The 17,972-nt window shown below is 37.7% G+C and overlaps 2 protein-coding genes across 3 annotated transcripts; both read right to left on the bottom strand.

Moving 5' to 3' along the window:
- Positions 1–4,268: 4,268 nt before the first annotated feature.
- sb:cb1058 (uncharacterized protein LOC394209 homolog) lies at positions 4,269–7,295 on the bottom strand. 2 transcript variants are annotated; one of them, XM_053502596.1, is made up of 3 exons: positions 7,242–7,295; positions 5,206–5,840; positions 4,269–4,475 (listed from the first exon to the last, which is right to left on the bottom strand). In XM_053502596.1, exons 2-3 carry the CDS (start codon positions 5,806–5,808, stop codon positions 4,329–4,331), a joined length of 750 nt encoding a protein of 249 aa, XP_053358571.1. In that variant the 5' UTR covers positions 5,809–5,840; positions 7,242–7,295; the 3' UTR covers positions 4,269–4,328. The 2 variants fall into 2 exon arrangements, with proteins under 2 accessions (XP_053358571.1, XP_053358562.1); XM_053502587.1 differs by lacking the exon at positions 7,242–7,295 and having other exon boundaries at positions 5,206–5,958.
- Positions 7,296–9,837: 2,542 nt separating this feature from the next.
- On the bottom strand, positions 9,838–16,574 carry b3gat3 (beta-1,3-glucuronyltransferase 3 (glucuronosyltransferase I)). The gene is made up of 5 exons (XM_053496810.1): positions 16,045–16,574; positions 15,263–15,431; positions 14,798–15,149; positions 13,280–13,570; positions 9,838–10,341 (listed from the first exon to the last, which is right to left on the bottom strand). Exons 1-5 carry the CDS (start codon positions 16,130–16,132, stop codon positions 10,243–10,245), a joined length of 999 nt encoding a protein of 332 aa, XP_053352785.1. The 5' UTR covers positions 16,133–16,574; the 3' UTR covers positions 9,838–10,242.
- Between the last annotated feature and the right edge of the window lie 1,398 nt (positions 16,575–17,972).

Genomic DNA, 17,972 nt, shown 5'->3' with positions numbered 1-17,972 from the left:
AAACACAGGAAACAGAATTGAGCGTTTTTTCTCATGAGTCTTCCAGTCCGAGTCGTTCGTTCTTTTGAATCTATTGCACTATATAGTATCTATGAGAGTCAAGTAAGAACAAACAACTCAGACCAAAGGACTCATTGAGGAGAATCGCTTAATTCTGTTTCCTGTGTAATGCACTCCATAGCGTCTATAGGAGTCACATAACAAAAGAACGGATCATTCAGACTAGAAGACTCAAACATAACTACTCATTTCTGTTTCCTTCACATAACCTACTGAGGTTTTGCAATGCTTTGTGCATGCACGCCCAGTAGAAAATAAACGAATCACTCTCTTCAAAAAGAACGAATCGTTTATAAACCACCCATCATTTAGTCCAGTAAAACAAATAGGCAGCTGGCTGTAATGTTTTGCTGCAATACAAAAGCATGTGGCAGTGTCCCAAAGTGTGTCCAACAATTCTAAATAGTATAGCATTAAAACTTACAAATAAGTGTCAGACTCCTGGTTAGGTCAGTAGCCTAGCTAAGTCATTTGAAAACCAACAAGGCGAGGACATTACTGAGTGCACTAAAATGTGGCAGCTATGGAGAGACTGAACACACAATATGCACCACATGTGCATAACAAGTCTTACTCACACTGTGGCTGCACAGTCCACTGAGGAAGCATCGGGCTAATTGTGTAATAGCCGCCATGTTCTAAGCCTGCGGCACACACATGTGCCCAACTGTTAACAAAATTTATTTCATCTTGTTTCTCTCAGATCAGAATCACAGGTGGCATTCAGCCCTGTTATCCAGCTAGCAGTGGCCATTTGAGGTACCTGAGGTTCTCATAACAAGTGCACGTGCAGCGCAGGACCTCAGCCTCCAGCTTAACATCCTCTCCATGTGCTGCTGGGAAAGTTAAGTCCAGAACACTACACTGAGAGACCGTACAGTCTCTCCCTAGCATTCTTATCATCACTGTAAGGTTTTATAATGTAGTTAGACAATGTAATCTAATAAGAAGGTTCCTGTGCTCTGAGAACAGACCCCTCACTGTGCTTCCTCATGCCTTCTGTGGTAACACCTTCTATATCCTGTATCCAGACGAGGATACATCCAAATGGCTCCTGTCTGCTAGAATCCTTTTTGTTTAATCAGGAGAATGCAAATGTATCTCCTCTCACCTGTCTGTCTCCGGGTCCCTCTATGACTGACATGTTAATGACTGGTTCTTTTGATGTTCGGGACGTAGCAACGTTTAAATGTGCTCTCTTTGCTAAGAATAAACAGAGATCTTCAGACATCATGCCTGTGTGTGTGTGTGTGTGTTTGTCTCTCCCGGTCGATCGGGCCCGGACCGGTAAGTGTATCAAGGTGCAGCGGACACAACAAGCTAAAACTCTACTTCTCTTAGCTTAAAACTTAGCTCGGACACACTACATCTTCAATTAAAACCTAACAATCACATACACACATAAACATGTAGATGGTGAACACCACAAGACATATCATAAATCATAAAATATATCATAAAACGATGAACACTTATTGGAAAAGGAATAAAATGTAAGTTTGTAAGTGACCTCTGTGCTGATGATGGGTCTAAATAGTGAGAACTCCTGGAACAGACACTCATCAACTGCTCCAGCATCCAGGGGTTTCACGTAGAGGTTCAGGCCCTACAGCAGAGAGGGCAAAGTGTGTGTGTGTGTGTGTGTGTGTGTGTGTGGTTTACCCACCTATGTTTGTGCTTGAATTCACACACACACACACACACACACACACACACAGGATGCATATACTCTCCAACCCTCCATTAGCAAGAGTTTCTTTGTTAATGGTTATCCAACCGCTGGCCACAGGACTTGAAGACACACATTAACACACACACACATACACACACACACACACACACACATATGATTAAGCTTGAATGAACTTAAGAGAACCATATTTTTCTTTACATGCGCAAATATACAGTAGAATAAAACCATAGAATTGTGTTGCTTTGGCCTAGCACTATCCCACATAAGGACTTTTTTTTATCATAAAAGCTCACACACTACATACTACAGTCTAATTTTTTTATGTGTTTTTGTAATCTGCTAAAACGCAAGAACAGTTTTGGGATATCCTCAGGCCTACACATACACATGGTAGATCTACATTTGTGTTTATCCCTGTGACTGACTGAAAGAGCTGATCCTTACCATAAGAATACTGTAGTTTATAGTGCAGAAGACATAACTGGTCCTGTGTGCAGACAAATTTCTCTGCACAGAATAAACACCCAATAAGGTACTGTATTGTCTTTCATTCTTCATTTCTTTGTTGAGGCAATCCAAAACAGACATGACATCTAAGTGGCAATTTAAAAATTAAACGATTCGTAAAAAAATATAATAATAATAATTATGTTTTGTTTTTTGTTTTTTTTAGTATTTTGCTATAGAGTCTGATGTTTAACAGTCCAGATAATTAGAAACTTTACACGCTGAGCTGACTCCAGATTATACCATATTATTCCATATTATTATGGAAACCAGATTATAATATCTTAACTAAAACTTTACTTAAAATGTTTACATTTATTTTATTTAGCATTAATTATTATTACGTGGTACACTAGAGTAGTGGTTAGCGCTGTGGCCTCACACCTCCAGGGTCCATGCATCCAAGTGTATAACAAAGTAAATAACACTGTCCTTAATGGGAATATGTGGTAATTTAGCTTTTATCCAACAAGATATTTTCTGCACAACCCTGATGCTTTTAAATGATCGGGTGTCCACAAACCTTCGGCCATACAGTGTATTTACTTATGATGATGATGACGATGATGATTATAATAATAATAATAATAATAATAATAATAATAATAATAATAATTATTATTATTATTATTATTATTATTATTGTTATTATTATTATTATTATGTGGTTGTTGGTGCTGTTGTGGTTAATATTTGCATTATTAGTAGTAGTATGCATGTCTTTCATGTAAGCATGCAAAGGAAGAAACTTGATGCAAATAAAAATAGTGTTGCAAAGCAAAACAGTACAAGAAGTACTAAAAGTCATTCAGGAGTAAACATATTAAGAAAATAAATATAGAGTTTTGGAATTCTTATCTAATTAAATAAATGCTAAAATCATTGAAAAAATAATAAATAATACAAAATAATAATCATAAAGATTTTCCACTTTAAAGCCTGAATGGGTTAATCATGAATATTGTAACTGTGCAGACACTAGAGGGAGCACTGGAGACCCCAATCCAGTTGTTTATAAGGTGCTCCAAATGAGTTGAATGTGAATATCTTATTGCACAATTTAAGTAATAACATGTAAGCCTAAAGGTGTTCAAGATTTTAAAGTTAAGTACATTTAGGGACAATCCATTTTAGATGGAAAAGTCAGAGAGGACAGATTAAGGTGGTTTGGACATGTTCAGTGGAGAGATGGTGAATTGAGGGTTGCTGAGGGTGAAACTGACAATCAGGAGGTATAGAGGAAGACCGAAGAGGGGATTTATGGATGCAGTGAGAGAGGACATGAAGTTAGTTGGTGAGAGAGAAAAGGGATGCAGAGGATAGAGTTAGATGGAGGCAGATGATTCGCTGTGGCGACCCCTGAAAGGGAACAGCCGAAAGACAAAGAAGAAGAAGATTTTAAATTCAACTACATAAATTATTAACTTTTGACTGGCCAAGGTTTTTACATTTAATGTATTTTTTATTTCTTTGTCCTGATAATATTCCTTACAAATGTTTCATGATCAAAATAATTAACAGTCAGTTGGCTCAGTCATGGACTTCAAAGCCAAGGATATGTGATCTCCCAGTGTTGGAGTTTTAGTCCAATAGTCAGGGCCGAGTGCCCATTAGCAAAGACCTTTTCCTCCATTAATACTGTTCTCAGCTCAGTCAGTTTTAAAGTGTTCATATCATAACCAAAAATCATTCCTTTAAGTTTACTGAAATTAATTTTGTTCTGTGGGACAAGCGTGTATTAACATAATACGCGCAGTAATACACAGAACCAGAAGCAAAACTACAACCTCACATACACTTTTAAAATAATAATATTGCTGTTTCAAGTTGTGTAACACAAACCATCATAAAACAATCTCCATGTTAAATGTTGTAGTAACATCAAGAAAAGAAAAAGATGATTTTGGTGAAAAAAAAATCAAATATAAATACAACTTACAAAAATTAATTTCATGTGTTAATAAAAATAATAATAATAATTATTATTATTATGATTATTATTCAAATACAATTTAAGTCAATTAAAACTAAAATGCACAAAATAATTTATATTCATATTTATAACTGGCTATAATCTAAAATCTGCCAGAGCAGCCTTCTTGTCCATTTCAGACTTGTTTGGTGAGGACCCAGAGGAGGGCACAGGAGAGAGGGTCACACTGTACAAGTTAGTAACGAAAGTCTCCCATCCTCGTCGAAGTGCTTTATCCAAAACCTAAAAAAAAAAAGCAAAAGCAGTGTTTGTCATTTGTCATACTAGGGCAGAAACAGAATGATGAGAAACATTATTCCAGTATGGCTAATAAAACTGAGGAATTTAGCTGGTCAAGGATATTGATCTAGTAAGCGTGATTATTGGCTATTAGAGTCAAAAGAGTCAAAGCGTAATCTCAAAACTGATCTCTGAACTACTGTTCCCTCCCTTTCCTCTATTTGTATGGGCAGTGTAAACAACAAAAAACTGCTTTTATCCAAAGGACACTCAGAAATGGAAATGAGCAGGGTTTCAACATAAAGCAAAAAGTGTCAAGAAAATAAAATACATAGGAAACATTTGAATCTAATTTTGTCATATTGTGCAAAACGTCTGCAGCAAAGGAAAACTTAACAGATGTCATCTTGTTATCTGCATTAGAGTGGAGACTTTGGCCGCAATAAAAATTCCTAATTATACAGATTACATCAAGAGGGAGTAAAACTGTGTCAAAGGCTGTACTTATGTAAGTGTAAACTGTGCTGGCGCTGACTATTTCTTAAAATACTGTAATAAAGACGTGGAGGAAAAAAAACTTGAATCTTACTATTAAGCAAAGTTTTAATATTAAATAAAGAATTATTACAGCTATTATAGGACATTTCTACAAATCTCCCCGAGTAATCCTTTCATAGTTCATATTATATCAGGAGTGGGTGGTCTTATCTCTTATGTAATGTAAGTATCTCACCTTGCGATAATTCCTAATAGAGCTCCTTTTAATGACCTTCATGTTCTCTACGTTTAATTTGTCAACTTCTTTCATTTTCTCCTCCGTCTCCTTTTGCCTCTCCTCTCCTTCTGGAATCAGTTTCTGATCGTCAGCGTCCTCTCTTATGGAGAAGTGGATTAGCATGGGTTCTGGAGCTCTGCTGCCTGATCCTGATTCAGGCTGAGTTGCTAAGTCCACATCCAGGTTTGAGTTCATAGAAGGAGCCACTTCAGTCTTGGTGCTTTGCATGTCTGTCTGCTCTGAAGATTTATCAGACTTGGTCCTCCTGGAGCTTTTCCTGCTCCAGCGCCGGCTCAGGCGGCTTGGCTTCCTCTTCAGCAGGGTGGTCCCATCGTCCTCCATCATGCCTTCGCTGAAATCAGACACACAGGGCTCGTGATCGTCTGGAAAAGCTCTGCTGTTCTCTTCTCCTGCCAATGATGCTTGTTTCTTTGTAATCTGCACCTCTGTCCCAAACCCTGTTTCTGGTTCATGTAAACGTCCATAGGGTCCTTTGTCTTGATCTAGGAAAGGAGAAGACCTAGGAGCCTTTAGCTTCTTGGAGCTTTTTCCAATTGTCATGATTTTTCCAAGTCAGCAAGGTTTCAGCTTTTCTGTAGAACAAGAGACGAGACAGACAGGAAGTGAGGTATTAAAACAATCTTGTTTTGTCTAAGACCTAAAAAATAAGAAATAGTAAATCCTTTGGTAGAAGCGCTCAGCCTGACAGCCTGCTCACAATGCACTTAAGGCTTCTGGTATGTCATTTATATAGATACTTCCCTTCTGCGGATCACCTCATCGTGACAGTGTTCAAAGTTCAGTAGTTCAGTGCCTGCGTGTGTGCTTGACGTCTCCATGTGTCCCTGTATTTGTGTGATAATATCACTGTGCCTCTTGCCCTGATAGATAAGAGAAACGCCAGCTTTGATTTGACTTTGACTCTCCCTAGTTGTGCTGGAACTGTGACTTGTGCCAAGATTCGAGCCTATCCCAGGAGACATGGACCACAAGGCAGGATACACCCTGGACTACATGCCAGTCCACTGCAGTGCACAAGCACACACACTCTGTATGGCTTTGAACTGTGGGAGGAAACCGGAGTAGCCGGATAAAAAAAACCCACCCAGCATGGGGAGAACATGCAAACTCCATGCACACAGACCCGAGGCAGGAATCGAACCCTTGACCTGACCCATTGCCTTGCTGTCCCATCTTGTGTTCATTTGATTCAATTCAATTCAATTTTATTTGTATAATTCTTTTAATAATGGTCATTCACAAATTATGAAAACGAGTAATACCATGTATGAGAAAGTATATGTATGCTTCGTCTTTAAGGAATGCTTTCCGGTTGTTCAACTCGGGTCATTATTCAGACCTATCTGTTTCTTTAACATTTGGGTTAATCCAGCCACACTAAAAAAAAAAAAGGAATAAAAAAAAAGAAGTACTTACAGTACTTAGTAACCTAGTAACCCAGTGTAAGGACATATCCACTGACGAAAGCTTCGAAGCACTTTTGTAAGTCGCACTGGTTAATGCCTAAATGTCTGCCAAATGCCTAAATGTCAATTCAGATTATCTATATATTTTATGTGTAAATACACCAGACGATCATTTTACACAAAAACTTTGCTCACTTTTGAACAAAGTCTAACGGAAGCAGTTGGTTAGCCATTCAGCATTTATGTAAAACATTATTTTGTAAAAGGTTAAGATTCAATAGTCAGAGCTAATAGTTAAAGTGTAATGGTTAAACAAATATTGACCAGTTCAGCAACTTCCCTTAGACTCTGTTTCCACAAAAAAAAGGTGAACAGACTTTCTATTCGTCAGTACAGTAAAACTGTTGTCTACATTATTCACACGTACTTTACTGAGAATGGAGACGTTCCTTTCGAATGATATTCATTTACACACAATATACAAATATCACTTTAGCTACGTTTCCAACCTTAGTTAAAGCAAGTCTTGTTTCAAGAACATAATGAAATGAGAGGTGAGTAGTTTACCTGCTGGGTGCTCTCTCTGAGATTGACTGTGTGTGTGTGAGTGAGTGTGTGTGTGTATGTGCATGCTCAGTACATCCTTGGCTCACCTCACACGTATAATCGTCATGGACTCTGCCTAAACATGTCGTCACTAAAACAAACACAATCACTTTCTCTAACTCCCATTCTCCACACGCCTTGCACTTGACTTGTAATCAATTAATACACTGTATGTACATTACGCCTGCAACACCTTCCTACAGGAATGATAACAGAGCTCCGTGGAAGCAGCGTGAACACCCAGAATAACACTAATGATTGTGAATAAGGTGGGGATTTTTCTTTAAACCTATAGACGAACACAATTAAGGTATACAGTACTATAATGGGACATTGAGGATCATTGTAGTGCTTTTGGAGAATACATTTAAATAGACTTTATTTGTCACATACACAACCATATGATGATTAATTTAACTGTATGATTTATTTTCCTAAAAAGAAAATAAAAGAGGCAAATGCTAATATGAAAAAAAATTAAATATATCAAATCTACATGTAGTAATTTTGTTACATTATATTATAAAGTATGATATAGAGTATATTTACACATTGGCAAATGCTCTTATCCAGAGTGACTGTACATTTTAATCTCATGATACATCTGAGCAGCTTGCATGGTGGTCAAGGGGTCTGAACCTGGGACCTTCTGAACCATAGTTTTTATATATATATATATATATATATATATATATACACACATACATACACACACACAGTGGCTGACTAAATACTTTTTTGCCCCACTGAAATAAAAAGGATATAGTATGTATAAGGTGTCCAATGTGCAGATGAAGTGTAAAATGAAATGATGAGCAGCAGTGGTATTGTTCATCTTTAAAGTGCAATAGTATGTTTAATAAAGATGTTAAGGAATATATCACATTGTACCCTAAGATAAAATAGCATAGCTTTATTTTTTACAGATGGTATAAACTCTTTTCTGTTGCGACATGCAGTAAAGCCATACATTTCATGGCTGTGTAGTATTTGGGATGTTGACAGGTTTAGGGTGGGAACACATTGCAACAATCAAGGTTTCGACCGCGAAAGCCTACTTATTGTACCATCATTAACGTTTAACTTATGGAGAAAGACAAAACTGCTACATGCAAAACACAAAGCCAATATGTTTGCTTTGTTAAAAATGCTTAAAGCATGCCTTTATACACACTAAACCTTCTAAAAAGTATTGACTTTATTTAGTAGCAGCCTAAGACAGGAAGTAGACAAGGAATGTCCATGGAAACACTAGGTGTGTCATTTAACAAATAAAGACACTAAAGGCAGCATGTCAGTCACTGATAATGTTCCTTTAGGAATTTATGAATAATCTCACATGTTACAGGATGTTAAGACTGATGAGTCAGCTCATCATCCCCCCCTACTTTGAAACTCAGGAAAGGATCATCACACGGGCTGCATGTGAGCCATAGAAGCAGCTGGTTTGCAGCTGTGCATGTTGGTGCCTGTGGATGATAATGCGAGGAAAGCAGCAGATCAAAATGGGATGTGGTTAGGAGTCATTCAGAGAGGCGTGTGCTGATGGCGTCTTCTGTAGTCCACGGGGCGATTACTCACTTAGAGACATGACCATACTCATCAAATACACACGCCCACACACACAAAACTGAAGCATGCAAGGTCACACTGTGATTCAATTAATACATCAATATACAGATGTAAACAGTGTGATTAAATAGTAATGCTGAAATACGCAACCCTAAAGAGTGTTTAATTGTAGTAAATTGTACTGTTATCTGATTAGAGTGTGTGGCAGCAAGGCCATGAATAAAAGCATTAAGATACATATCAGGGACTTTATGTTCAAACTGGGGGGCACATGATCTCACACATGCACTTGACCTTGACCATGGTAATGGTTGCCTGTTTTGAGAAGTTCAGAAACTGATGACCTTCTAAGTTTTTCCATTCCCAAACGTCGGCAGTTAAAAGAAGAAAAAAAAAACTAAACAATAAAAAAATATATAATATACAACAGTCCTGTGAGTGGAAAAACCTTGTTAGTCAGAGATTGGTTCAAGCTGATGGCTTTGAGGGCTATAATAACTCAAATAACCACACTTTACAACTGTAAAGTGGTGAGCAGAAAAGGATTTCAGAGAGAACTATATACAGTGCTGTGAAAAAGTATTTGCCCCTTCTGATAAGACAAAACCTTTCTTTTCCACTGCCATCAGTCATGACATAATTCTACACAAGTATCCTGAGAATAGTTATAATAGCCGGCTTAATAACTGTTTAGTGGTCCACTGATTTTATGGAGTCGTGAGGTCTGACATGCTTTACAACTGTCATTCATTTTATACCTACAAAGTGCAACGGAAATAGCCAGCAAGTGCAAAACAGCACACAGTGACTAGGCTAAAGACTCAAACAAGATGTTACAGTATGTTGTAACTCATGTTAGTTGCTGTTGTATGCCAGAGCTTCAATGTGTACACAATTCAAAGTGACAATAAAACTCTGCATTTTGTTTTATAAGTCTTTTATTTTAAGCCGTTTTCATAGATGTACCTCGTAAAAGACAATTTTGATCTCCCAGGCTCAGATTGGGTCACTTGGCTTTTCCGGCCCCGAGAAATCATCCTCACCCCAAAACCCAATTTAATTGCTCCCCTAGACATGACATTAACGTCATTGTACAAGACAATCATTTAGAGCCATGAGGCAGAAACACCATACAACTACATGTATTCGACATAATACCATGAATGATAAATAGACAAATAAATAAACAAAAACTTCTTTCATTGACTCAAGTAAACAAATCCATACACTCAATCAGGAAAACCGAACAGTTATTCACATAGTGACATAATTCCTGGACAACACTAAAAGGCCCCCTTATAACTGAACAAAGAACAACGTCTTATGTTAACACTACAGCAAAATGTTTTGGTGACTGGGATTTCCCCGGGTGTTCTTGGAAACCTGGAGCTTACACCTCCACATTGGGATCTGATCCTAACCCCTGCTTTATAAGAGCCTCCTCCTTTTTCATCTTCGGCTTTTCAGTGCGCGTGTGCCACACCAGCACCTGAGGAAGCAAAGCAAAAACATGCAAAAAATAGATAAAATTTTTTGTTTCAAACAACAAAATATTTTGTTTAAAACAGTAGCACATACCTTACACATAAACCAGTTAATTAATATGCAGTGCATAGATTTACAGTGCCATGAAAATTTTTTGACCCTTTCTAATATTTTCTTTTTTGCATATTTGTTAAACTATTTGTTTGTTTTTTTAAGGGGAAAACGCTGTCCGTACCTTTCTGGCCCTATGTGAAAAAGTAATTGCCCTTCTAAATGTAATAACTGTGGCAGCAACAACTGCAATCCAGTGTTAGCAACATTTATTTAAATCCAGACATTGACTAGGCCATTTTATAACCTTTATTTTGTATTTTTTAAGGCATTCAGAAATGGACTTGCAGGTGTGTTTCGGATCATTGTCCTGCTGCATAACCCAAGTGATCAAAAGCTGATGATCAGACATTTTCCTTCGGAATTCATGGTTTTATGTATTATGGCAAGTCATCTGGGTTCTGAAGCTGCAAAGCGACCATCATATCACCACCACCATGTTAGACTGTTGGAATGATGATCTTTTTATGAAATGCTGTGTTTGTTTTACGCAAGATGTAGCAGGACACTCACCTTCCAAAAAGTTAAACTTTTGTCTCATCAGTCCACAGAATATTTGTCCAAGTCTTGGAAACAATAAAGATAAATGTGAGACAAGGCTTTGTGTTCTATTTGATCACCAATGGCTTTTGCCTTGGAACTCTTCTATGGTTGCCATTTTTGGCTGGTCTCTCTTATTGTTAAATTATAAACACTTTAAATGAGGTAAATGAGGCCTAGAGCTCTTTAGATAATGATGTTCCTTTTATGCTGGATGAGTCGTCATCATGCTTATAAAGTAATTATAGACCGTCTATTAACAGTCTTTGACTATCTTTAAACGGCGACTCAAGACGCATTTGTTTTTTCAGTACTTGGACTAAATCCCCCCTGCCATTAAAAAAATATATATAAATAAATAAATCCCCTTACCAACGTAGTTAGTAACCTAGTAACCCAGTGTAAGTATCTATCCAATGATGGAAACTTTAAAGCACTTTTTGTTCCAAGTTCCAAGTATTCTCCAACTGTGGATAATAGGTCTAGACTCCGAAAGCCTTAGAAAGGGCTTGGTAACCCTTTCCAGACTGATATATGTCAATTCATTTGTTTTTTCATTAAATTCCTTTAAATGTGTTGCTTTTTTTAATTTACATTTTTTTAGCATGCTTTGCTTGTCAGACAGGTTTTATTAAAGTGATTTCTTAAATCAATAGTTCTGGCAATAATCAGGCCTGGGTGTGGCAAGTGAAATGTAACTCAAGTCGCCCAGCTTTCCAAAAAAAATCACACTTCATTCCTAATTTAGCTAGTGGGTCTATATATATATATATATATATATATATATATATATATACTTCAGCTAGTCCAGAATGCAGCAGCGAGAGTCCTCACCAGAACCAGAAGATATGAGCACATCACCCCTATCTTATCTTCACTCCATTGGCTCCCTGTGAAATTTCGCATTGATTTTAAAATACTACTCTTGACATATAAAGCATTAAATGGTCTCGCGCCGCAGTACCTGAGCGAACTGCTAGTGTCTTACGATCCGCCACGCCTACTTCAAACAAAGGATGCAGGCTGCTTGTCAGTACCGCGTATTATGAAAAATACAGCTGGGGGCAGAGCTTTTTCTTACAAAGCCCCAAAGTTATGGAATAGTCTTCCAAATAGTGTTCGGGACTCAGACACAGTCTCAGTGTTTAAGTCCAGGCTAAAAACCTATTTATTTAGCCGAGCATTTTTATAAATAGATTTGCCATAGGTAAAGGAGCAGATCTGGGGGACTCATGGACGTAGAGTATTATGGTGAACTGGTATGTTTGGATGCTGTCTTCCTCACTCTCATTGATCACTCAGGTTTGCTGACGGTGAGGTGATTGTTTGCTTTACATGTCAGGAAGCCCTCATGTTTGTGTTTCCTTCTGGCTCTCCCTTTTAGTTATGCTGTCATAGTTAGTCCTGCCGGAGTCTCTGCTTGCACTCTACAGTTAATATACATTCACATTATACATTGTGTGACTGTGACCATACCTAACTGCCATCTCTCCTCTTCTTCTCTTCCCCCCCCTCTTTCTTTTTCCTCTCTCCTCCTGTCCCCCCCTTTCACTCTTTCTCTCTCTCTCTGTCGAGCTACACATGTCGTTCCTGAGCTGCCAGTGATCCAGACTCCCTCTGCCCTCCGGACCTGTCTGACCCATCCTGGTGCCCCGCTTCTGGCTGAAGATCTCGTCACATGGATGCCCCGTGTGTCTCTCTGGGATGCGTCTGGTGTCTGGGAATGATTCTCTCTACCTAGAAAATGGTTCTGGCCTTGACTGGTGTTGGCAACTGTTTCTCTGGGGACTTGACAGTTCGATAGTTCATGACTGGAACTTCTTACAAGTCTACCTGGGTCTTCAATAACTACCTGGACTCCATATTAACATCAATTAACATCAGCTATTATAGCTGAACTGCCACCCACCCTACACACTGTATAAATGCAGATCATTTACTGCTTTCTGTTTCACCCAAATGAGGATGGGTTCCCTGTTGAGTCTGGTTCCTCTCAAGGTTTCTTCCTATTACCATCTCAGGGAGTTTTTCCTTGCCACTGTCGCCCTCGGCTTGCTCACCAGGGACTTTAAAAAATTAAGTTTTTTATTTATTTATTTACATAGTACCAGGTAGGTTTGGACAGTTTTTTTCCCCTTAATAAACACGATAATTTAAAAACAGTTATCTTTTCGTAATATTATAATTAGTTTGAGTATCTGAATCATTTAAGTGTGACAAATTTGCAAAAAAAAAAAAATGAATCAGAAAGTGCCATACTTTTTCATGGCATTGTACAGCTGTGATTATACCTTAGAGCACAAGTCAGCTTTGGGCTCTAGTTCCTCCATGGTAACCAGGTTCTGCAGAAGGCTGCTTTCCAGGAAGCCCATCTCTGCATTGCCATCGAACGAAGCCTCTGGATTAGCCAATACCAGGTTTAAAGAGACGGCAAAGCCAGCCATGTCAATGGGGAACGGACGGTTGGGTCGCCAGCCGGTATGAAAACGAACTACCTTCCCATTCTCCACCACGGGCCGCTCGAACTTCATAGCCCCCACCAAACCCACCGGCCATACCGAGACTTTCTTAGTGTAACGCATCTGAGGTAGACAGAGAGACAGGGATAAGAAAAACAACATAGAGAAGGAAAAGGCAAAGACTGATGACACAGTGCTATTCAAAGCTCACTGCAATCAAGAACACAATACTTTTTCCAGACTTTCTCATAACCTCTTGGGGGAGAGAATAAGGCATGGGCTCAGTTTGTTACTTAATCATCCATTAATACATTTCTTTTTTTCACTTTCTTCTACCATTGACCTCGTCTGCCCTTCAAAAACAACAAAGTCTTTTGGCCTGCTTCTTGGTTTCAGATGTGCTATGCAACAATCAGGGAGTATCAAGTGCAGCTGAGAGAAAAGGGAGAAAATAAATGGAGAATTTGATTCTGATCTGCTCAGCGTCACTGTTGTATCTGAGCCACTTAGGCGCCATGACTTTTTTTTAATTATTATTATTATTTCTCAACCTTCATCCCTCTTCTCAACCGCTGATGACTTTCACCTGTGTTAATGAGAAGTTAATAGCTTTAATATTTTTTAACAACTTCCTTGCTGGGGAGACAAGGTGGCTTTGTGGTTAGCACTGTCGTATTGCACCCACAGGGCCCAGGTTTCAAGTATATATAGAGGATGTTTAATAGATGCAAATTATTAACCAGAAGGTCATTGTTTGCTCTTTTGTAGAACCTTTTCTCTAACACACAGTAGATTCAGCTTAATGATATTGCCAGACTCCTATATGCACTTCCGTTAGGTTTTTTGTTGTTTTTTGAGACAGAGTTTTTGCAAGTCACTATGAATCAAGGGCACCTGCCAAATGTTGGAAAAGTTCAGACAGGTTCATAAATATTGGAACAAGTGTTTGGGTTTTGTTTTGCCTTTTAGACTCTGTACACCACCACACTGAATTTAAAATTAAACAATCAAGATGTAAGCGAAGTCAAGACTTTTAGTGCATGGGGTGCCAATCCATCAAAGGGCACAAGCATACACACAAAAACCCGTACACTACAGCCAATTTGAGAAACAAATGAATTTGAGATGAGCCTAATCTGCATGTCTTTGGACTGTGGGAAGAAACCCACCAAGCACAAGAAGAACACGAGAACTGCATGCACACAGACCTTAAGCAGGAACCAAACCTGGACCCTGGAGGTGTGAGGATAGAGCATTAAACACTTTGCCACCATGCTAAACCTAAATGCTTAACTATTACAATGATTCAAACATTACACACATGCAGTATACCACCATTCTGCTGCTCACCTCCTCAAAGAGCTGCAGACTATATGTGTTGTCATCATCAGCAAAGTAGATCACAGCATTTTCAAAGGCTAATCCTTTCCCCACATCAGCAGCAGCCTTCTCCCTGAGCCAGCGCAAACCCTCGTTCCTCTGCTCGGCCCCGCGAGGCTTCAGCCAGTGAGGATCACCTTCCTGCAGCTTTCGATCTTTAGGCGTCAGCTTATGTAAATGAGTGTAGGTCAGACCGGACCCAGCCAGAAAGTTTCTCACAAGCTGCGTTGGGCTGGGAGAATCCTCCACTAAGATCCAGTGAAGCTGAGGTACATGCAGAAAGGTGTGGGACAAGCGTGTGAGCTCAGCCTTCTGCACCAGTCTAGACAGTGAAAAAGAAAAAAGGTTGGTTTGGGAAGGAAATTTTGAAATATTTAAGAATATTTTAAAAACCAAAAAAAAAAAAAAAAAAGACAAATACAGCCAGATATATACCTCGCATACGTAGGTGTTATTACATAAATTGTAGGCAAACTTGACTGCCTGGATTCTTTTGATGCCTCAGATTTTTTTATATGTTCCTGCAGCTTATGTAACTCTGCTCTCAACTGGGAGATGGTTCGGTCCTTAGGTAGGTCATGTTCTTTACAGTCACAGCGCTGACCTGAGGGGAAGAAAAACGAGATCTGTGGATAATTGTAAATTAAATGGGTAACACTCAGGGCGGTGCGACACAGTGATGTAGTGGTCAACACCGCCGCCATGCACCTCATGGGTCTGGGTTCGATTCCCGTCTCTGTGTGCATAGAGTTTGCATGTTTTCCCTGTGCTTGGTGGGTTCCCTCCAGGTACTCTGGTTTTCTCCCACAGTCTAAAGACATGCAGATTAGGCTAACTGGCGTTCCTAAATTGCCTGTAGTCTGTGAATGAGTGTGTGTATGTATGTGTGTGTCCTGTAATGGATTGGCACCCTGTCCAGGGTGTACCCTGCCTTGTGCCCCAAGTCTCCTGTGATAGGCTCCAGGCCCCCGCAACCCTGAATACAGGATAAAGCGGTATAGACGGCATGAGTGAGTTAAGTTCATCACATATATATTACTTCAAATTAATTCCAGCTTTGTTCATGGAGAAGGCAGGGTTAAAGGCCTTGCTCAAGGGCCCAACAGCGGCAACCTCGACCGCCATTCGATCAGTAACCTTAACATGCTGAACCACCACCGATTTATGATACATAAATTAAAGCTTGAGACAGGAGAATTAAAAGACAACAGTCTTACCTAACTGCATGAGCGTGTAGATCAGGCCCAGCAGGGAGACCATAAAGTAGAGCAGGAACACAGTCTTCAGTTTGAGCTTCATTCTCATTGTACAGAGGCGACACACACACACACACACACACACACAATGGACGAGGGTGATGTAAACTTACAGCCCAGGACACACAAATGTCTCGTCTGAATGGAAGCAGTGTATTGACAGCGGCCCGAGACAGAGCATTATGAGCAGCAGTGGTATTTTCCAGCGCAGTTAATGTCAGTTAGACAATCAGTCGCTACAGAAGCATCGTCACTGGATTGTTGATATACAGGACTCGACTCCTAACCTGCCACTGACCTCAACATTCCAGTCCAGTCAGGAGAAATACTTTACTATATATCTGTATAACTACTTGAGTATCTGCGATAATATTCGTTTATAGACGAATATATCAGTAACGAAGGTTCCGTATTTACGAACAGTCGCTCTTTGTATTAAAACCCATTTCAAACGGCTCCAACCGTTTCCGCTGCGGTGCAACATTCACTTCAGTCCCGTGAACAAGATCCGCGTCAGAAGTGGTTCCGCTTCCATTTTCTCAGCCGAGACTTGGAGAGAAAATAATATACTTCTGACTGTTGTACAGGGACATGGGAGGACATCATGAGAGACATGTTAGTAAAAAGGTAGAAGATGGAGGTGGGGTACATGAAGTGAATTATTATAAACCGAGAACAAACGATTTTGAGGGAAATCCAAACATCATACATACTGTATATATACACACATATATATATATATATATATATATATATATATATATATATATATATAATACATATATAAATTATATATATATATATATATATATATATATATAATACACATATATATATATATATATATATATATATATATATATATATATATATATATATATATATATAATACACATATATATATATATATATATATATATATATATATATATAATACACATATATATATATATATATATATATATATATATATATATATAATACACATATATATATATATATATATATATATATATATATATATATATATATATAATACACATATATATATATATATATATATATATATATATATAATACATATATATATATATATATATATATATATATATATATAATACATATATATATATATATATATATATATATATATATATATATTATATATATATATATATATATATATATATATATATAAATTATATATATATATATATATAAATTATATATATATATATATATATATATATATATAAATATATATATATATATATATATATAAATATATATATATATATATATATATATATATATATATATATATATAAATTATATATATATATATATAAATTATATATATATATATATATATATATATATATATATATATATATACACACACATACATACACAGTATGTATATGTACTGACTATTTAGTAGAAAACAATACTACACATTATACTAAATAATGTAAACATAATACCATAACTGTTGACGTGTGTATACATTTTGGCCCCTCTGTATGTTTGTGCATATCTATACACACACACAGGCCAAAGAATGTATACTTTAACATAAAAAATATACGCCCCTCTTCTGATAGTCACGTAACAGCATCATCGATGAACTACTACCAACATTGTTAAAGGAAACATACTACGACATATTGCTGCAAGCAATTCAAGCCTGGAAAAGACCCATCGTTAACTGTTAAAGTGTGTATAGATCATTTTGGGCCCCTCTGTACATTTCCTCCCCATTATCCACTTTTTCTATTGAATGCTAAATATATTCACTGGTGTGTTACAGTTCTTAACCCAATTTCAGTCATTTCAAATCTCCTCAGTTGTATTTTTAGCTTGTTGCAGGGCAATAAAATTTGTATCTT

The sequence above is a fragment of the Clarias gariepinus genome, chromosome 1 (genome assembly GCF_024256425.1).
Source record: "Clarias gariepinus isolate MV-2021 ecotype Netherlands chromosome 1, CGAR_prim_01v2, whole genome shotgun sequence".
NCBI lineage: Eukaryota > Metazoa > Chordata > Actinopteri > Siluriformes > Clariidae > Clarias > Clarias gariepinus.
The sequence above is the reverse complement of the archived record's forward strand: the minus strand, read 5'-3'. Positions and strand labels throughout refer to the sequence as shown.